The 23,493-nt window shown below is 40.4% G+C and overlaps 1 protein-coding gene across 2 annotated transcripts in view; it reads left to right on the top strand.

The window, feature by feature from the left end:
• The first annotated feature begins 491 nt into the window (after nt 1-491).
• Nucleotides 492-23,493, top strand: part of LOC137241015 (apolipoprotein D-like) — a 36,150-nt gene continuing 13,148 nt past the window's right edge. Inside the window, exons 1-5 of one of the 2 annotated variants that reach the window (XM_067768148.1) lie at nt 492-638; nt 15,667-15,784; nt 15,909-16,042; nt 23,253-23,332; nt 23,397-23,492. In XM_067768148.1, coding sequence (XP_067624249.1) covers nt 616-638; nt 15,667-15,784; nt 15,909-16,042; nt 23,253-23,332; nt 23,397-23,492 — 451 coding nt within the window. In that variant the 5' untranslated portion in view covers nt 492-615. The remainder of the gene's footprint in view (nt 639-15,666; nt 15,785-15,908; nt 16,043-23,252; nt 23,333-23,396; nt 23,493) is intronic. The other variant, XM_067768149.1, reaches the window with a different exon arrangement.

Below are 23,493 nucleotides of genomic sequence, written 5' to 3'. Positions count from 1 at the left end.
TCTTCCGATATGCATCCGATTAGAACTAGTTCGGAGGTTGTCATTGAGGGCCGTTTTACCATCTTCAGTTAAGTTAGATTTTATCTGGAGGATAGCTACCTATCAGACATATTAATTTGACATTTACGTTTTCACCAACACAGGGTGTCCAACCAAATGTTAAATCGATAAATTGGAGAAGTGGAATTAGAACAAAGCGTCTTTTCGGAATACACGAAAATTGGCCAAACAGCTTACTTTTTTTACATTGTGCTGGGAAATGCACATAACAGAGACGCGAGTATGTAGAAAATAGAAATTTCTATATCTTAGAAAAAAAATAATTACGGACCTAAACCCATTGAGAAACTGTAGCTTTGCGTGACTGTCTCTAATTTTTTCAGTAGGGTATCTAGAATGTTACCCGAATTTGGACTACTTATTATTGTTTTTGTTTTTTTTTTATTTCGAATGCTATAATGTGTTTTGTGCGTGTGTGGAATTTCCGCTGGAAAAATCTATGCCGATTGTGCAAGTATAAAAGGTGTGAAAAATTTTAATATCACACTGTCAGTTTTATTGTTGAAGTCGTAAGTGATATTTAGTTGTGATTTATTCAACATAATACCATAAAAAATGCAGAAGTATCAGCTTGATATGTAAGTAACTAATTTAATGTTATCCTTTCAGATTTATTTCAAAAAAAATAGTGTTGTAAATTAAAAGATATTTAAGGGTCAAATCGATATATTAGCAAAGGACATAGTGCTATATGTCCTTTTGGTTTCAATTTAGGGAAATATATACATCCTGTTTTTGAATTGTTTCTGTATTTAAATCAGATATAGAACAGCTAGTGCTATAGGTCCTAGAAAGTTTTATCAAAGAACGGAGTTATTTTATAAGATAAGTCCTGGTTTTAAATATTATTTCTCAGTTTGGTCGCTAAACAAACACAATGCACGGATATAGTCTATGTGGGGTAGGGTCCTCACGGACCAGCCAGTTCAACCTAACATAACCTTACTGAGCCCTATGAATCTGATTTCTGATAGGCTATTGGCTATATTCATTGCGTTCCAACTCAAACAAAATTTAAAAGTACCACGAGGATCAATCCGGCCACGTTATGAAATCATTAGTTTATTTCTGCCGCCGATTGAAAAATATATCAAAGTTCCCGTGCCAGAAATTATTAGATAATTTCATCGTCTATCACCAAGCAAATATTCATTTCATAAACATAAATACCCACTTTAGCAGATTGTTATAATCAGTTGAGCAGAGCTCAAAGAGTATATTAACTTTGATTGGATAACGGTTGGTTGTACAGATATAAAGTAATCAAAATAGATATAGACTTTCATATATCAAAGTCATCAGTATCGAAAAGAAATTTGATTGAGCGATGTCCGTCCGTCCGTCTGTCCGTCCGTCCGTCTGTCCCTTAACACGAAAACTTGAGTAAATTTCGAGGTATCTTGATGAAATTTGGTATGTAGGTTCCTCGGCACTCATCTCAGATCGGTGTTTAAAACGAACGATATCGGACTATAACCACGCCCACTTTTTCGATATAGAAAATTTCGAAAAACCGAAAAAATGCGATAATTCATTGCCAAAGACAGATAAGGCGATGAAACTTGGTAGGTGGGTTGAGCTTTTGACGCAGAATAGAAAATTAGCAAAAATTTTGGACAACGGGCGTGGCACCGCCTACTTTTAAAAGAAGGTAATTTAAAAATTTTGCAAGATGTAATTTGGCAGTAGTTGAAGATATCATGATGAAATTTGGCAGAAACGTTACTCCTATTACTATATGTATGCAAAATAAAAATTAGCAAAATCGGAGAACGACCATGCCCACTTTAAAAAAAATTTTTTTTTAAAGTCAAATTTTAACAAAAAATTCAATATCTTTACATTATACAAGTAAATTATGTCAACATTCGACTCCAGTAATGATATTGTGCAGTAAAATACAAAAATAAAAAAAATTTCAAAATGGGCGTGGCTCCGCCCTTTTTCATTTAATTTGTCTAAGATACTTTTAATGCCATAAGTCGAAAAAAAATTACCAATCCTTGTGAAATTTGGTAGGGGCTTAGATTCTAGGACGGTAACTGATTTCTGTGAAAAAGGGCGAAATCGGTTGAAGCCACGACCAGTTTTTATACACAGTCGACCGTCTGTCCTTCCGCTCGGCCGTTAATACGATAACTTCACGAAAAATCGATATATCTCTACTAAACTCAGTTCACGTTCTTATCTGAACTCACTTTGTATTGGTGTACAAAATGGCCGAAATCCGACTATGACCACGCCCACTTTTTCGAAATCGAAAGTTACGAAAAATGAAAAAAATGCCATAATTCTATACCAAATACGAAAAAAGGGATGAAATGTGGTAATTGGATTGGTTTATTGACGCAAAATATAACTTTAGAAAAAACTTCGTAAAATGGGTGTGACGCCTATCATATTAAGTAGAAGAAAATGAAAAAGTTCTGCAGGGCGAAATCAAAAGCCCTTGGAATCATGGCAGGAATATTGTTCGTGGTATTACATATATAAATAAATTAGCAGTACCCGGGTTACCCTCGTCCACATTTGGTCAATATCTCGAAAACGCCTTCACTTCAACTTTATTTTACAACTACCACCATTGCCTTTTAAAATATTCATTAACACCTTTCGTTTGATACCCATATCGTACAAACAAATTCTAGAGTCACCCTTGGTCCACCTTTATGGCGATATCTCGAAAAGGCGTCCGCCTATAGAACTAAGCTCCATTTCCTTTTAAAATACTCATTAACACCTTTCATTGGATACCCATATCGTACAAAAAAATTCTAGAGTCGCCCCTGGTCCACCTTTATGGCGATATCTCGAAAAGACGTCCACCTATAGAACTAAGCCCACGCCCTTTTAAAATACTCATTAACACTTTTCATTTGATACCCATATCGTACAAACAAATTCTAGAGTCGCCTTGGTCCACCTTTATGGCGATATCTCGAAAAGACGTCCACCTATAGAACTAAGGCTCACTCACTTTAAAGGACTCATAAACACCTTTCATTTGATACCCATATTGTACAAACAAATTCTAGATTCACCCCTGGTCCTCCTTTATGGCGATATCTCGACAAGGCGTCCACCTATAGAACTAAGGCCCTCGCCCTTTTAAAATACTCATTAACACCTTTCATTTTATACCCGTATCGTACAAACAAATTCTAAAGTCGCCCTGGTCCACCTTTATGGCGATATCTCGAAAAGGCGTCCACCTATAGAACTAAGGCCCACTCCCTTTTAAAGTAATCATTAATACCTTTAATTTGATACCCATATCGTACAAACAAATTCTAGAGTCCTGGTCCACCTTTATTGCGGTATCTCGACAAGGCTTCCACCTATAGAACTAAGGCTCACTCCCTTTTAAAGTACTCATTAACACCTTTCATTTGATACCCATATCGTACAAACAAATTCTAGAGTCCTGGTCCACCTTTATTGCGATATCTCGACAAGGCTTCCACCTATAGAACTAAGGCTCACTCCCTTTTAAAGTACTCATTAACACCTTTCATTTGATACCCATATCGTACAAACAAATTCTAGAGTCCTGGTCCACCTTTATTGCGATATCTCGACAAGGCTTCCACCTATAGAACTAAGGCTCACTCCCTTTTAAAATACTCATTAACACCTTTCATTTGATACCCATATCGTACAAACAAATTCTAGAGTCACCCCTGGTCCACCTTTATGGCGATATCTCGACAAGGCGTCCACCTATAGAGCTAAGGCCCAGTCCCTTTTAAAATACTCATTAACACCTTTCATTTGATACCCATATCGTACAAACAAATTCTAGAGTCCTGGTCCACCTTTATTGCGATATCTCGACAAGGCTTCCACCTATAGAACTAAGGCTCACTCCCTTTTAAAATACTCATTAACACCTTTCATTTGATACCCATATCGTACAAACAAATTCTAGAGTCCTGGTCCTCCTTTATTGCGATATCTCGACAAGGCTTCCACCTATAGAACTAAGGCTCACTCCCTTTTAAAGTACTCATTAACACCTTTCATTTGATACCCATACCGTACAAACAAATTCTAGAATCGCCATTGGTCCACCTTTATAGCGATATTTCGACAAGGTGTCCACCTATAGAACTAACGCCTAGTCCCTTTTAAAATACTCATTAACACCTTTCATTTGATACCCATATCGTACAAAAAAATTCTAGAGTCCTGGTCCACCTTTATTGCGATATCTCGACAAGGCTTCCACCTATAGAACTAAGGCTCACTCCCTTTTAAAGTACTCATTAACACCTTTCATTTGATACCCATATCGTACAAACAAATTCTAGAGTCGCCCCTGGTCCACCTTTATGCCGATATTTCGACAAGGTGTCCACCTAGAGAACTAAGGCCCAGTCCCTTTTAAAGTACTCATTAACACCTTTCATTTGATACTCATATCGTACAAACAAATTCTAGAGTCACCCCTGGTCCACCTTTATGGCGATATCTCGACAAGGCGTCCACATATAGCACTAAGGCCCAGTCCCTTTTAAAATACTCATTAACACCTTTCATCTGATACCCATATCGTACAAACAAATCCTAGAGTCCTGGTCCACCTTTATTGCGATATCTCGACAAGGCTTCCACCTATAGAACTAAGGCTCACTCCCTTTTAAAATACTCATTAACACCTTTCGTTTGATACCCATATCGTACAAACAAATTCTAGAGTCCTGGTCCACCTTTATTGCGATATCTCGACAAAGCTTCCACCTATAGAACTAAGGCTCACTCCCTTTTAAAATACTCATTAACACCTTTCATTTGATACCCATATCGTACAAACAAATTCTAGAGTCGCCCCTGGTCCAACTTTATGGCGATATCTCGACAAGGCGTCCACCTATAGAACTAAGGCCCAGTCCCTTTTAAAATACTCATTAACACCTTTCGTTTGATACCCATATCGTAAAAACAAATTCTAAAGTCCTGGTCCACCTTTATTGCGATATCTCGACAAGGCTTCCACCTATAGAACTAAGGCCCAGTCCCTTTTAAAATACTCATTAACACCTTTCATTTGATACCCATAATGTACAAACAAATTCTAGAGTCCGGGTCCACCTTTATTGCGATATCTCGACAAGGCTTCCACCTGTAGAACTAAGGCTCACTCCCTTTTAAAATACTCATTAACACCTTTCATTTGATACCCATATCGTACAAACAAATTCTAGAGTCCTGGTCCACCTTTATTGCGATATCTCGACAAGGCTTCCACCTATAGAACTAAGGCTCACTCCCTTTTAAAATACTCATTAGCGCCTTTCATTTGATACCCATATCGTACAAACAAATTCTAGAGTCGCCCATGGTCCACCTTTATGGCGATATTTCGACAAGGTGTCCACCTATAGAACTAAGGCCCAGTCCCTTTTAGAATACTCATTAACACCCTTCATTTGATACCCATATCGTACAAACAAATTCTAGAGTCCTGGTCCACCTTTATTGCGATATCTCGACAAGGCTTCCACCTATAGAACTAAGGCTCACTCCCTTTTAAAGTACTCATTAACACCTTTCATTTGATACCCATACCGTACAAACAAATTCTAGAATCGCCATTGGTCCACCTTTATAGCGGTATTTCGACAAGGTGTCCACCTATAGAACTAACGCCTAGTCCCTTTTAAAATACTCATTAACACCTTTCATTTGATACCCATATCGTACAAAAAAATTCTAGAGTCCTGGTCCACCTTTATTGCGATATCTCGACAAGGCTTCCACCTATAGAACTAAGGCTCACTCCCTTTTAAAGTACTCATTAACACCTTTCATTTGATACCCATATCGTACAAACAAATTCTAGAGTCGCCCCTGGTCCACCTTTATGCCGATATTTCGACAAGGTGTCCACCTAGAGAACTAAGGCCCAGTCCCTTTTAAAGTACTCATTAACACCTTTCATTTGATACTCATATCGTACAAACAAATTCTAGAGTCACCCCTGGTCCACCTTTATGGCGATATCTCGACAAGGCGTCCACTTATAGAACTAAGGCCCAGTCCCTTTTAAAATACTCATTAACACCTTTCATTTGATACCCATATCGTACAAACAAATCCTAGAGTCCTGGTCCACCTTTATTGCGATATCTGGACAAGGCTTCCACCTATAGATCTAAGGCTCACTCCCTTTTAAAGTACTCATTAACACCTTTCATTTGATACCCATATCGTACAAACAAATTCTAGAGTCCTGGTCCACCTTTATTGCGATATCTCGACAAGGCTTCCACCTATAGAACTAAGGCTCACTCCCTTTTAAAGTACTCATTAACACCTTTCATTTGATACCCATATCGTACAAACAAATTCTAGAGTCGCCCCTGGTCCACCTTTATGGCGATATTTCGACAAGGTGTCCACCTATAGAAATAAGGCCCAGTCCCTTTTAAAATACTCATTAACACCTTTCATTTGATACCCATATCGTACAAACAAATTCTAGAGTCCTGGTCCACCTTTATTGCGATACCTCGACAAGGCTTCCACCTATAGAACTAAGGCTCACTCCCTTTTAAAGTACTCATTAACACCTTTCATTTGATACTCATATCGTACAAACAAATTCTATTGTCCTGGTCCACCTTTATTGCGATATCTCGACAAGGCTTCCACCTATAGAACTAAGGCTCACTCCCTTTTAAAGTACTCATTAACACCTTTCATTTGATACCCATAACGTACAAACAAATTCTAGAGTCGCCCCTGGTCCACCTTTATGGCGATATTTCGACAAGGTTTCCACCTATAGAACTAAGGCCCAGTCCCTTTTAAAGTACTCATTAACACCTTTCATTTGATACCCATATCGTACAAACAAATTCTAGAGTCACCCCTGGTCCACCTTTATGGCGATATCTCGACAAGGCGTCCACCTATAGAACTAAGGCCCAGTCCCTTTTAAAATACTCATTAACACCTTTCATTTGATACCCATATCGTACAAACAAATTCTAGAGTCCTGGTCCACCTTTATTGCGATATCTCGACAAGGCTTCCACCTATAGAACTAAGGCTCACTCCCTTTTAAAGTACTCATTAACACCTTTCGTTTGATACCCATATCGTACAAACAAATTCTAGAGTCCTGGTCCACCTTTATTGCGATATCTCGACAAGGTTTCCACCTATAGAACTAAGGCTCACTCCCTTTTAAAGTACTCATTAACACCTTTCATTTGATACCCATATCGTACAAACAAATTATACAGTCGCCCCTGGTCCACCTTTATGGCGATATTTCGACAAGGTGTCCACCTATAGAACTGAGGCCCAGTCCTTCTTAAAATACTCATTAACACCTTTCATTTGATACCCATATCGTACAAACAAATTCTAGAGTCCTTGTCCACCTTTATTGTGATATCACGACAAGGCTTCCACCTATAGAACTAAGGCTCACTCCCCTTTAAAGAACTCATTAACACCTTTCATTTGATACCCATATCGTACAAACAAATTCTAGAGTCCTGGTCCACCTTTATTGCGATATCTCGACAAGGCTTCCACCTATAGAACTAAGGCTCACTCCCTTTTAAAGTACTCATTATCACCTTTCATTTGATACCCATATCGTACAAACAAATTCTAGAGTCCTGGTCCACCTTTATTGCGATATCTGGACAAGGCTTCCACCTATAGATCTAAGGCTCACTCCCTTTTAAAGTACTCATTAACACCTTTCATTTGATACCCATATTGTACAAACAAATTCTAGAGTCGCCCCTGGTCCACCTTTATTGCGATATCTCGACAAGGCTTCCACCTATAGAACTAAGGCTCACTCCCTTTTAAAGTACTCATTAACACCTTTCATTTGATACCCATATCGTACAAACAAATTCTAGAGTCCTGGTCCACCTTTATTGCGATATCTGGACAAGGCTTCCACCTATAGAACTAAGGCTCACTCTCTTTTAAAGTACTCATTAACACCTTTCATTTGATACCCATATCGTACAAACAAATTCTAGAGTCGCCCCTGGTCCACCTTTATGGCGATATTTCGACAAGGTTTCCACCTATAGAACTAAGGCCCAGTTCCTTTTAAAATACTCATTAACACCTTTCATTTGATACCCATATCGTACAAACAAATTCTAGAGTCCTGGTCCACCATTATTGCGATATCTCGACAAGGCTTCCACCTATAGAACTAAGGCTCACTCCCTTTTAAAATACTCATTAACACCTTTCATTTGATACCCATATCGTACAAACATATTCTAGAGTCCTGGTCCATCTTTATTGCGATATCTCGACAAGGCTTCCACCTATAGAACTAAGGCTCACTCCCTTTTAAAGTACTCATTAGCACCTTTCATTTGATACCCATATCGTACAAACAAATTCTAGAGTCCTGGTCCACCTTTACTGCGATATCTCGACAAGGCTTCCACCTATAGAACTAAGGCTCACTCCCTTTTAAAATACTCATTAACACCTTTCATTTGATACCCATATCGTACAAACAAATTCTAGAGTCCTGGTCCACCTTTAATGCGATATCTCGACAAGGCTTCCACCTATAGAACTAAGGCTCACTCCCTTTTAAAGTACTCATTAACACCTTTCATTTGATACCCATATCGTACAAACAAATTCTAGAGTCCTGGTCCACCTTTATTGCGATATCTCGACAAGGTGTCAACCTATAGAACTAAGGCTCACACCCTTTTAAAGTACTTATTAACACCTTTCATTTGATACCCATATCGTACAAACAAATTCTAGAGTCCTGGTCCACCTTTATTGCGATATCTCGACAAGGCTTCCACCTATAGAACTAAGGCTCACTCCCTTTTAATGTACTCATTAACACCTTTCATTTGATACCCATATCGTACAAACAAATTCTAGAGTCGCCCCTGGTCCACCTTTATGGCGATATTTCGACAAGGTGTCCACCTATAGAACTAAGGCCCAGTCCCTTTTAAAATACTCATTAACACCTTTCATTTGATACCCATATCGTACAAACAAATTCTAGACTCCTGGTCCACCTTTATTGCGATATCTCGACAAGGCTTCCACCTATAGAACTAAGGCTCACTCCCTTTTAAAGTACTCATTAACACCTTTCATTTGATACCAATATCGTACAAACAAATTCTAGTGTCCTGGTCCACCTTTATTGCGATATCTCGACAAGGCTTCCACCTATAGAACTAAGGCCCAGTCCCTTTTAAAATACCCATTAACACCTTTCATTTGATACCCATAACGTACAAACAAATTCTAGAGTCGCCCCTGGTCCACCTTTATGGCGATATTTCGACAAGGTGTCCACCTATAGAACCTAGGCCCAGTCCCTTTTAAAGTACTCATTAACACCTTTCTTTTGATACCCATATCGTACAAACAAATTCTAGAGTCACCCCTGCTCCACCTTTATGGCGATATCTCGACAAGGCGTCCACCTATAGAACTAAGGCCCAGTCCCTTTTAAAATACTCATTAACACCTTTCATTTGAATCCCATATCGTACAAACAAATTCAAGAGTCCTGGTCCACCTTTATTGCGATATCTCGACAAGGATTCCACCTATAGAACTAAGGCTCACTCCCTTTTAAAGTACTCATTAACACCTTTCATTTGATACCCATATCGTACAAACAAATTCTAGAGTCCTGGTCCACCTTTATTGCGATATCTCGACAAGGCTTCCACCTATAGAACTAAGGCTCACTCCCTTTTAAAGTACTCATTAACACCTTTCATTTGATACCCATATCGTACAAACAAATTATACAGTCGCCCTTGGTCCACCTTTATGGCGATATTTCGACAAGGTGTCCACCTATAGAACTGAGGCCCAGTCCCTTTTAAAATACTCATTAACACCTTTCATTTGATCCCCATATCGTACAAACAAATTCTAGAGTCCTTGTCCACCTTTATTGTGATATCACGACAAGGCTTCCACCTATAGAACTAAGGCTCACTCCCCTTTAAAGAACTCATTAACACCTTTCATTTGATACCCATATCGTACAAACAAATTCTAGAGTCGCCCCTGGTCCACATTTATGGCGATATCTCGAAAAGGCGTCCACCTATAGAACTAAGGGCCAGTCCCTTTTAAAATACTCATTAACATCTTTCGTTTGACACCCATATCGTACAAACAAATTCTAGAGTCACCCCTGGTCCACATTTATGGCGATATCTCGAAAAGGCGTCCACCTATAAAACTAAGGCCCACGCCCTTTTAAAATACTCATTAACACCTTTAATTTGATACCCATATCGTACAAAGAAATTCTAGAGTCATCCCTGGTCCACCTTTATGGCGATATCTAGACAAGGCGTCCACCTATAGAACTAGGGCCCACGCCCTTTTAAAATACTCATGAACACCTTTCATTTGATAACAATATCGTACAAACAAATTCTAGAGTCATCCCTGGTCCACATTTTTGGCGATATCTCGAAAAGGCGTCCACCTATAGAACTAAGGCCCACTGCCTTTTAAAATATTTATTAGAACTTTTCATGTGATACTCGTATCGTACAAACAAATTCTAAAGTCGCCCCTCGTCCACCTTTATAGCGATATTTCAGGAAGACGTCCACCTATAGAACTAAGGCCCACGCCCTTTTAAAATACTCATTAACACCTTTCATTTAATACCCATATCGTACAAACAAATTCTAGAGTCCTGGTCCACCTTTATTGCGATATCTCGACAAGGCTTCCACCTATAGAACTAAGGCTCACTCCCTTTTAAAGTACTCATTAACACCTTTGATTTGATACCCATATCGTACAAACAAATTCTAGAGTCACCCCTGGTCCACCTTTATGGCGATATCTCGACAAGGCTTCCACCTATAGAACTAAGGCTCACTCCCTTTTAAAATACTCATTAACACCTTTCATTTGATACCCATAACGTACAAACAAATTCTAGAGTCCTGGTCCACCTTTATTGCGATATCTCGACAAGGCTTCCACCTATAGAACTAAGGCTCACTCCCTTTTAAAATACTCATTAACACCTTTCATTTGATACCCATAACGTACAAACAAATTCTAGAGTCCTGGTCCACCTTTATTGCGATATCTCGACAAGGCTTCCACCTATAAAACTAAGGCTCACTCCCTTTTAAAATACTCATTAACACCTTTCATTTGATACCCATATCGTACAAACAAATTCTAGAGTCCTGGTCCACCTTTATTGCGATATCTCGACAAGGCTTCCACCTATAGAACTAAGGCTCACTCCCTTTTAAAATACTCATTAACACCTTTCATTTGACACCCATATCGTACAAACAAATTCTAGAGTCCTGGTCCACCTTTATTGCGATATCTCGACAAGGCTTCCACCTATAGAACTAAGGCCCACGCCCTTTTAAAATACTCATTAACACCTTTCATTTGATACCCATATCGTACAAACAAATTCTAGAGTCCTGGTCCACCTTTATTGCGATATCTCGACAAGGCTTCCACCTATAGAACTAAGGCTCACTCCCTTTTAAAGTACTCATTAACACCTTTGATTTGATACCCATATCGTACAAACAAATTCTAGAGTCACCCCTGGTCCACCTTTATGGCGATATCTCGACAAGGCTTCCACCTATAGAACTAAGGCTCACTCCCTTTTAAAATACTCATTAACACCTTTCATTTGATACCCATAACGTACAAACAAATTCTAGAGTCCTGGTCCACCTTTATTGCGATATCTCGACAAGGCTTCCACCTATAGAACTAAGGCTCACTCCCTTTTAAAATACTCATTAACACCTTTCATTTGATACCCATATCGTACAAACAAATTCTAGAGTCCTGGTCCACCTTTATTGCGATATCTCGACAAGGCTTCCACCTATAGAACTAAGGCTCACTCCCTTTTAAAATACTCATTAACACCTTTCATTTGACACCCATATCGTACAAACAAATTCTAGAGCCCTGGTCCACCTTTATTGCGATATCTCGACAAGGCTTCCACCTATAGAACTAAGGCTCACTCCCTTTTAAAGTACTCATTAACACCTTTCATTTGATACCCATATCGAACAAACAAATTCTACAGTCGCCCCTGGTCCACCTTTATGGCGATATTTCGACAAGGTGTCCACCTATAGAACTAAGGCCCAGTCCCTTTTAAAATACTCATTAACACCTTTCATTTGATACCCATATCATACAAACAAATTCTAGAGTCCTGGTCCACCTTTATTGTGATATCACGACAAGGCTTCCACCTATAGAACTAAGGCTCACTCCCTTTTAAAGTACTCATTAGCACTCATTCTAGAGTCGCCCCTGGTCCACATTTATGGCGATATCTCGAAAAGGCGTCCACCTATAGAACTAAGGCCCAGTCCCTTTTAAAATACTCATTAACATCTTTCGTTTGACACCCATATCGTACAAACGAATTCTAGAGTCACCCCTGGTCCACATTTATGGCGATATCTCGAAAAGGCGTCCACCTATAAAACTAAGGCCCACGCCCTTTTAAAATACTCATTAACACCTTTAATTTGATACCCATATCGTACAAACCAATTCTAGAGTCATCCCTGGTCCACCTTTATGGCGATATCTCGACAAGGCGTCCACCTATAGAACTAAGGCCCACGCCCTTTTAAGATACTCATGAACACCTTTCAGTTTATACCCATATCGTACAAACAAATTCTAGAGTCACCCCTGGTCCACATTTTTCGCGATATCTCGAAAAGGCGTCCACCTATAGAACTAAGGCCCACTGCCTTTTAAAATATTTATTAGCACTTTTCATGTGATACCCGTATCGTACAAACAAATTCTAGAGTCGCCCGTCGTCCACCTTTATAGCGATATTTCAGAAAGACGTCCACCTATAGAACTAAGGCCCACGCCCTTTTAAAATACTCATTAACACCTTCCATTTGATACCCATATCGTACAAACACATTCCAGGGTTACCCTAGGTTCATTTTCCTACATTGTGATTTTCCCTTATTTTGTCTCCATAGCTCTCAGCTGAGTATGTAATGTCCGGTTACACCCGAACTTAGCCTTCCTTACTTGTTTTCTTTCAAGCACATATTATCAACTTTAACAATTAGAATTTTTGCTTCTTTTAATAATTTATTGCGGTGAATGGTCTAAACAGAGATTTTTTGCAAACATTTAAAAAGTTAGGCAAAACCAAAAAATTGTCTCTAATCTATTTATTCGCAGGAACATGCTTTCGGAATTTTATTTATGGGACACAAATGCATTTGCGTTTTTAATTACTTGACTTCCCAGAAGCGCTTCCTGGTAACCCAGCTGTTACAAGACATTGGCGAGGGTATTTCCCCTCTTTTACCTCTCAAATAGCTTCAAAGATTTTTATCCAGTTATGCCGTAACGTTTTCTCACATTAAGAATCTTTTTAGCCAATTTCAAGTTCAAAAAAATGTCTTATCGAATTAGTTACTTTCGTGATACAGAAATACCATCTTCCTCGTCACATTTCGTCTTTTCAATCTAGTAACTTTTATTTCTTTGAAATTTCCAAATGCTGTCTCGCTTTCGTATCTTAACTTCGTATCGCTATGGGGGAACAGTTCTTCGCGAAAAGTGATTGCAGCTTGGAACAGCATCCAAATTTATAATTTTCATTCGTTTTCTTCTAAATTTTGTATTCGGTGACATGCGTACTTTTATCCTAAAGAGCTGTCAATTTTGAGACTTATTTTCTCTTTTAAATAATATTTTTTTTGAAAAATATTACTAATTTAAAATGTTTAACATTCTAGTAAGAACAAGTAAAGGTGCATAAGTTCGTGTGGAACCGAACATTATATACTCAGCGTGAGCTTCAATTGTACATTTTATTTCAGATAAATTACTTTTCTACAAAACACGTGGCACCGCCCGTTTAAAAAAAATGTCTCCCCATTTCCTCTTACAATAAAACTTGATAAGTGAAATAGCATTGATTCAAAACTATTTTTTGCCAATTTATAGCTTATTATTCTAGTCTACGACGCTTTGTTTTATATCTTAGTAGCCGTGGCCTTTAACCGATCCCGTCCATTTTTACTAGAAATATTTTCTACTATAGGGGAGATTTGTGTACCAAATTTTAGGTAATGCGATCCATTAATTTTTCTTCGAGTTATGGCTCCCGAAACATAGAAAATTGCTTAGTCATAAAAGGGGCTGTGCCACGCCCATTTTATTAAATTTAAAGCTTTTGTTATTTTTTGTTATAAATCCACTTGGGGAATGAAATACCATTGATATAAAGCTCTTTTTTGCAAAGATATAGCTTATTTTATTCGTCTACGACCCTTTTAAAAATCTTTTGTATAAAAGTGGGGGTGGTCCTTAACCGACTCTGTTTATTTTTCTTCAAAGCATTCCCTATAGTAAAGGCAACCTCTCTGCCGAATTTTGTTACAATAGGTTTAAATGTTTTTGATTTATGGTTAATAATATGTGTAAAATTGATTTTATCACAAGAGGGCGGTGCCACGACCATTTAAAAAAAAAAATTTTTTTCAGATTTTTATCAAGAGTCCCAATATCAGTCCAAGCGTCAAATTTCAACATTCTAGGTGTATTATTTACTAAGTAATCAGGTTTTTTATTGTGTTTTCCAAAATTTTATATATATAAAAAGTGGGCGCGTTTACCATCCGATTTCGGTCAATTTCAATACCAATCTATTTTGGGTACAGATAACCTCGTGTACTAAATTTGGTGAAGATATCTAAATATTTACTTAAGCTATCGTGTTAAGGGACAGACGGAAAGATGGACGGACATGGCTCAATCAATTTTTTTTTCGACACTGAAGATTTTGATATATGGAAGTCTATATCTATCTCGATCCCTTTATACCTGTACAACCAACCGTTTTCCAATCAAAGTTAATATACTCTGTGTGCAAAGCACTCTGAGTATAAAAAAATTATAAAATAAAAAGCAAAATATTGTAACGAATTTACTGCAAATCATCTTATGTGCATGCTAAGTTCGAATCAGTAAACTGTTGAATAAATAACTCCACTATTCAATAATGCAAAATGACCTTTATTAATTTTCTTCAGAATATAACGTACTTTTGTAATAACACTACTATTGCTCGCCAAGTGGCTTCTTAAATCAAACTGATTGTCGCGCCTCTACTGTTGCGGCTTTTTATACTTTGTGATTTCTCGTTGCATCTCCTAGACGCTTCCAGAATTTACCTAGATGCTGCTATAAAATTATAAAAACAGATGCACTTGTATAGCTTCTCATATGCGCGCATATTTGTGAGCGTCACTTCCACAATTATAATTGAATACTTTTGGGAGCATCTCAGATAAGATGTGTTGCATGTGTTTGTGCGTTGCTTCTCCGCTGCGTGTACGTACATATGTGTAGACGAAATGATTGAATTATTGATGTACATTCAAGTCACTGCTTAGCATCGGCTTAGAGATGATAGTATCCCTTAGTGCTGCTAATATTTTTTACAATATAATAAAATGTATTAAATTAGTATTCTCAGCCCACCAAGTTTCTTTTAGAAATATCGTTTTTTTTTTTTTTTAATTAATTTACCTTGTTTTTCAGTGCCCCTTTCTCAATTTTAATTTTTATGATATTATCAAGTTTGGTGGCCGGACAAGTTAAAGGACCAGGTCCGTGTCGAAGGGATATAACATATTTGTCAAGCGTGGACTTACAAGCGGTGAGTAGTAAATTCTATATACTTCAATAAATTAAGTGTTAGCTCCATAAAGATAGGCCAATCTTATAGTAATATGCATAGACTTTAACACCATTTTATAAGCTTATGCTTTAATTATTGACAGTTCAAAGGTAGTTGGTATATGCACTCTGGATATATCGTCCCGGACGATGGGGATTACCGCTGCCAAAAAACTATTTACACCCTTGGGCATAACAATGAGATTGAAGTAAAAAGCTTCCAAATAAGGAATTTTGAGTAAGTATTTTTAATTGCAGCCAAATATTTTGATTTTAGGTGAAAGTTATGTTGTCTTTAATTTTTCGACAGGGTGTAAAAGTGAAGACTTTTGTGCCAAAAGAACTGGTGCATAGGTAAAATATTTGTTTCCCTTTTCTTTCTCAAAACCTTCGAGCATCAATTACTTGAATTGGAACCATTTACCGCCATTCCTTGTCATTTTTGGTGCAGAGACAAACCGGTTTCGGCGTTGTGCTATCTTTGCTTACTTACTTAATGGATGGTTACGGCCGTCCAACAAAGCGAGCCAGTCGCTCCTTCTCTCTGCCAACCGGCGCCAATTGGTCACACGAGGGGAGTCTAAATCGTTTTCTACCTGGTACTTCCAGGGGAGTGGGGACCGCCCTCTACCTCTGCTTCCATAGGCGGGTTCCGGTATAAACACTTTCTTGGCCGGAGCTTCAACTTTCATTCGCATAACATTGCTTAGCCAGCGCAGCCGCTGCGTTTTAATTCGCTGGACTATGTTGATGTCTGCATAGAGCTCGTACAGCTCATCGTTAAGTCTTCTTCGGTACTCGCCACCGCCAACGCTTAGAGGTCCATAAATCCTTCGAAAAACTTTTCTCTCGAACGCTTCATTTGATGTTGTCATGGTCCATGCTTCTGCAACATATAGCAGGACGGGTACGATACGATATGCCGGAAAAGAATCTTTTTAAGACGGTCATACTCTATTCAGTGTGTCTCGTGTAAGGGATGGTTGCATCGGAGAGGTTGTTCTGGGGTTGATCCCAAAACCCGACGTCCACGTAACTTTTATAAATCTTTTGTGGCTCCTTGCTGTTGACGTCCAAGGGCGTCCCGTATTCTACGCCTTAGCGCCCCCCCCCCCCCCACTACCTTCCAACAGCCCAGCTGCTCAGCAAGCCACAACTAGTACCCGCTAATGCTCGCGCCCCACGGCGCCAACAACTCAAACAGCAGTAGTGTCGGTAGCAATATTGACCACCAGCCCCTGCCCCCATCTTCTCCCCCCTCTTTTCCGGCAGCAATCGTGTAGGTCAGGGAAACAGGCTCTTAATCCCTACCTCCGTTTGCACCGTTGGTCAGGATAGAATATATATGTTTGCGACATCCGCCCAATGCAGCTCCTGCCTTGGGCGGTGCCACTTTCCTAGATGTTCTGGTCTCTGCGACGGCAACCCCCGAAGGGTTTCATTGCGCCATGTTGCCAGGTCGAAAACCCCAATCTATTGGGTACCCCAATGCTTGCCCAAGGACGCCCAGTCCCTGGCCTTCCTCAACCCCGGCGTAGTCACCCGTCACTTACACCCAGAGTTGCGACGTCTCCATCTATGCACTTCAGAATTCTGCAGTTAAACTGTAATGGACTAACTGGGAAGATCACGGAGATAGTCGATTTCATGAAGCGGCACAACATCCGCATTGCTGCGATTCAAGAGACTCAACTCACAGCAAGATCTTCACTGCAAACCTGTTCTGGGTATAATGTCCACAGAAAAGATCGCATGAGCGGAAATGGAGGCGGCCTGGCGTTTGTCATACACCACTCTGTGCAATATCATATATTTGATCCTGGCATCGACCGCAGGGACAATGTCTTAGAATGTCAAGGCCTATAAGTCCGGTCAGGCGATGCAAACCTAGAAATCGTCAACATCTACATCCCTCCTGCCACCTGTTGCCCAAGTGGATACCGCTCTAATATTAGCGCCTTACTCATTGGCAACAATCGCATTATCTTAGGCGACTTCAATGCCCATCACGATCTATGGCGTTCAAACTTGCGGGCGGAAAGTAGGGGTGAGATGTTGGCGGATCAAATAAAAGAAACCACGTTCTGGACAATAAAAGGATACGCCACCACACGTATGGTAGGAAGCTGTCAGAGTTCGCCTAATATCTCAATCGTGAGCGCAGAACTCGTAAACTGCGTCAACTGGCAGCCGATGGGAAATTTGGCATCCGACCACCTGTCTATACTTATTTCGCTCGAGCGTACCGCCAACTTCATCGTCACAGAAAAACTCACTTTCATATACTTTAAAAAAGGAAAGTGGGACGAATACAAATCTTTTACAGACAACCTCTTTGCTGCCCTCCCTATCCCGACTGATGCCCCCCAAGGGGAGCGTGCTTTCTACAAGGTCTTTGAATCCGCCTCGGCACGTTTCATTCCCGCCAGGAGAATTCCCGAAATTCGGCCCCACAGAACGTGACCTTATAAGACAGCTCGATCCAGGCGATCCCTAAATAAGGGATATAAACCAACGCTTCAGATTGCTTGTGGATGAACACAAGCGGGCGAAATGGGAGGAGCACCTAAGATGTTGTAACCTCTCTGCCGGTGTGAGTAAACTTTGGTCCACCCTAAAGTCCCTACCGAATCCATCTAAGCACAATGACAAAATTTCCATCGCCTTTGGCGATAAAGTGCTGTCGGATTCGAAAAAATGCGCGAGCGCTTTCTGTCGTCAATATGTAATGCATTCTACGGTCGACAAAGATAGACGGAGGGCCAACAGACACGCATATAAACATAAATTCAGCGCGTCACCAATTACCATCACCGTCAGGGAGGTTGAAGATGCCATTGGTTACGCTAAACCATCCAAATCAGTGGGCCCAGACGGCATAGCCATGCCGATGCTTAAAAGCCTAGGGAAAAAGTGTTTCAAATACTTAGCACATGTCTTCAACCTGTCTCTTTCCACCTTTGTCATACCCGAAAAATAGAAAATGGCCAAGGTGGTCCCGCTACTAAAGCCTGGGAAACCAGCTAACATAGGAGAGTCGTATCGTCCGATATTTCTCCTATCGCCAGTAGCAAAGACGCTTGAAGCCATTTTGCTGCCCTACTTCCAAGCAAATTTGCAGCTAGCCTGTCATCACCATGGCTTCAGAAAACTCCTTAGCACCACCACCGCGCTAAATGCCATCATCACCCAGATATATTGCGGTTTAAATTAAAACCCCCACCACAGAACAGCACTCGTAGCGCTAGACCTATCAAAATCTTTTGATACGGTCAACGATGGCTCGTTACTGCAATATCTGGAAGGGTCTACCTTTCCCCCATATCTTAAAAGGTGGACCCCAATTATCTGGGTGGTCGGCAGGCATCGGCGCAATTTAGAAACGAAACATCAAAACCAAGAAGAATTAAACAAGTGGTGCCACAGGGTGGTGTCCTATCACCACTTTTGTGTAATTTCTACATATCTAAGCTACCTTCACCACCAGAAGGAGTAACTATCGTTTCTTACGCCGATGACTGCACAATATGGACCACAGGCCCAGGCCCACAGATCGATGAGCTTTGCAACAGAACAAACGGCTACCTCCTTGATCTCTCCAGTTTTTTGGCCTCGCGAAACCTGGAATTATCACCGACTAAATCTTCCGCGACCTTATTTACAACACGGACGTCCCAAATGTCGACCATTTTGAACAATTTTGACTGTCCTACACCCCAAAAGCTTGGGTGTGATGTTTGATCAGGTTCTACATTTTGGTGAGCACGCAGCCGCAATTGTTCCGAAAATTCAGAGTCGTAATAAAATCCTCAAATCCTTTGCTGGCACTACCTGGGGAGAAGATAAAGAAACGCCCATTGCTACATACAAAGCAATTGGCCAGCCGTTTATGTGCTACGCCTCACCCATATGGTCGCCAAGCCTAAAAATTACCCACTGAAAGAAGCTACAGGCCTGCCAAAATACTGCTCTCAGAAAAGCCACGGGCTGTCTTCTTATGTCCCCAGAACACCATCTACATAATGAGGCGAGAAACCTGGGCATCCAAGCAGACATTTGATTGATGATCCAACACCGCCTAGGGGATTAAGGAGTAATCTCCGTAAGAATTATGAGGAAATACGGCATATGAGAACCCAGCCGTATGAAACAAAAAATACAACCAGGTCCTTGGTGAACTCCACAAACAGGCGTCAGACTTTTATGACGGCAATTGCCCGGTGAATCCAGTACTCAAAGAAAAGTACCCAAAATTTGTGGAAGAGGAACGCATACTCCCCAGGGAAACGCCTGTCACCCTTGCTCAACTTCGTTCTGGATACTGTAACTGGCTAAACTCTTACCTATCCAGAATCAACCCCGACATACAAAACGTATGCCCCGCTTGCAATGTGTCCCCATATGACACCAACCATCTCTTTAATTGTAATGTGGAACCAACGCCTCTAGCACCCCTTTCATTATGGTCTACCCCTGTTGAAACAGCAAGTTTCCTTGGACTCCCGTTAGAGGATATTGATGACAATTTGTGATCGGTCGCGGCTGTTAGGTGGGGATAAGGACTGCTACAACAACAACAACGGGTACGATAACTGACTTGTAGAGTATGATTTTCCTGCCTGCCTAGTCCAAAGTAGCATTTATTGGCAAGAGTGATTCTTCGCTGGATTTCAGAGCTGATGTTCTTTCTAGTATTGATGTTCGTTCCCAAATAAACGAAGTATTTTACTATTTCGAAATTATGGCTGCCAACAGTAGCGTGGTTGACAAGGCACATATGCGCTGACTCTTTGCCCGATGACAGCAGGTACTTGGTTTTGTCCTCATTCACCATCATACCGATTTTCGCCCCTTCTTTTGCCAGTAATTGCACGCTTTCATAGAATATTGTTCCAGAGCGGTTAAGTTCTGCATTTAATATAATTTTCTCCAGCATCAAATTAATGAAATCGTACAATAAGGGGTCAGCCTGTCTGAAACCTCCTTTAGTTTCGAACGGCTCGGAGAGGTTCTTTCCAATTCTGACTGAGCTGATGGTGTTGCCCAACATCATTTTGCACAGCCGTATAAGTTTTGCGCAGAAAACAAATTCAGACATAGCAGCATGTAGGCAGCTCCTTTTTGTGCTGTCGAATGCGGCTTTAAAATCGACGAAGAGGTGATGTGTGTCTTTTTTCGCAGGGGTTTTTCCAAGATTTGGCGCATTGTGGAAATCTGGTCGATGGTAGATTTACCAGGTCTGACGTGGCACTGATAAGTTCCAATTAGCCGATTCACGGTGGGCTTCAATCTTTCGCAAAATTCCGTTGATTCCGCGATAGTTGATGCAGTCTCCAGTATCTCCCTCCTCGCAGTCACGCCTTTCCGCCTCTGCTTTTTTCTTCTTGAAAAGGCGTTCCGCTTCCTTTTTCGACTCGCGATAGCGTTCACACAGTACTCTTGTTGCGCTCGCTTTTAACGTAGCCCTGTAGGTAGCGTCTTTTCTTTTGGTTGCAACGCGACATTTTTCATAGTACAAGTTGTTTTTCCGTAACCAATTTTTTCCTAGGCGGCAGTACAAAGAGCTCCTGCATTCCTTCAGGCTGAGTTGTGCTCTCAGAGAGCAGGTGTGAGAGTCGCATTGAGAAATCACTGGCAGTCTGTAGCGATTGCAGCCTTTCGACGTCTATCTTTCCTTTTGTTTTTCGTTCCTTAGTTTTAGCCGCGCAGAGATAATGGACCGAGTCGATGTTGGATCCTCGGATCGTGCGCACGAAGAAAACACTGGAGGCATGCCGTCCCTTTATCACAACGTGGTCGATCTGATTGCGAGTATTTCGATCGGGGACAGCCACGTAGCTTGATGTATCTATTTATGCATGAACCTCGTGCTGGATATGACCGTCAATCAGCCTCAGGCTTGTGCTGGATTTAGTGCAATTTATTGATAACGAAACAAGAAAAACAATTTAAATATAAAATTTGATTTTGAAAAAAATGTCTTTCAACCCAAATGACTACACTTTCCTCTATATTATAGATAAGACCCGAATTCGCAACAATAATTTGCAATGCAAGACACGCCAAAGCAGTGTACAGTATGCTCTACACTCTACACTCTACACTCTACAAGTGCTTGCCTGCATAAATGACCTAGACATGCTGATTAGGGGTAAATTCCTTGCAAAGTAAAAAACTAATCTTCAAATCAGCCAAGGAAATACTGGACTGCAGAAGTGATCTGCCGAAATGATTGATCTCAACAAGTCCATGCAGCCGTGGTGATTGGACTTCCGAAAATATTGACTAGGGATCTGACGAATACTCAAAACCTCTTCATGTTGAAGCTGCATTGCGGACGATCAGATTAAATCATGTTGTCCCTACATGCTTTAAGTGTGCAGAACTTTTTGCGGCAGTAGGTTATGGTATTTTGTTCTCATTTTACTCAGTGGTATTTGAAAACACGTCGTCGCTACGAATGAGTTCTCCTTGTTGAATTCATTTACTCGAGTGTTTACTTATATAATTTCTGTTCAATCGATTTAACGGCTTTGGCTGTCCAAAAAGTTGCTTCAGTCGATTCTTCATTTGGCTGAAGGGTGCCAATTGGTATTACCAAAGAAATTTAAATCGTTCCTCATCTGGTCCTTCCAGCAGAGAGGGCTGCCCCTTCTGTAATTTCGTTTAGTTTTGAGCCGCTGTCCTTCCCTATTCTAGCTAAGCTGAAGGTGTTGCTCAACGTCAATTTGCTCAGCCGTATAAATTTTGCGGGGAAACCAAATGCAGACATGATGCATATGGACTGCTCGTTTTCGCGCTGTTCAAGACGGTTTTTAAATTGACGAAGGTGAAATGTGTGTCAATTCTTTTTTCGCGATTTTGGCGTATAGTGAAAATCTTGTCGATTTACCAGGTTTGTAGATGAAGTTTGCAGTATCCCACTTTGTGTAGACTAGGGAAAGAACACTTGGATTCCAAGCGTCAGACATGCACTCGTCCGATCATATTTCGCGCATCCGATGGTATTTCGCACAAAGGCTTATACATGCGCCCTACATCAACTCCGCGTCGCCGTATTCGAATAGCTCCGCAAGAAGACCGCCAGCGCACGCGGTCTTGTTGTTTTTTAATATGGTTTTTGGTGTTCTGATTTCGTCATAGTCGGGTGGAGGAACATAAATGCATCGATTGCGGGCTCCAAGAAATCATCTTCCTTGGACGATAGGTACATCGCTCTCTCCATTTCGAAAGTCATAGGAGTATTCCCAATATATTCTAAGTAATCTCTGAACATCGGACAAAGAACCTCATCCTCCTCGCACTCATGCCTTTCGGCCAATGCTATTTTACTCCTGCAAAGACGTCTCGCTTCCTCTTTAAACTCGTAGTAGCGTTCACATATTCCTCTTGTTGTTTATTATGAAAATATACACAACAGTTTAACACATTTTTTTCACATTTATTAGCGGGGCCGCAGATGTTAGAACCGGAACACTTACATTCTTTCCGGATGGACAATTTCAAACTAATTATAATGAAAGACATGGTATGTTATTATAGTCATATCTTTCTAAGAAATTTAAACTATAACATTTATTTATACATTGCAGCTCTTGAACCAATTACTTACAAAATTCTAAGTCTTGATTACGAAAAATACGTTATCTTCTATGCCTGCGTGAATTTGCCATCGGCGAGACACGCCGG

The sequence above is a fragment of the Eurosta solidaginis genome, chromosome 2, assembly GCF_040869045.1.
Source record: "Eurosta solidaginis isolate ZX-2024a chromosome 2, ASM4086904v1, whole genome shotgun sequence".
NCBI classification, from domain to species: Eukaryota; Metazoa; Arthropoda; class Insecta; order Diptera; family Tephritidae; genus Eurosta; species Eurosta solidaginis.
Note: the sequence above shows the minus strand (reverse complement) of the source record. Positions and strands in the feature narration are given on the sequence as shown.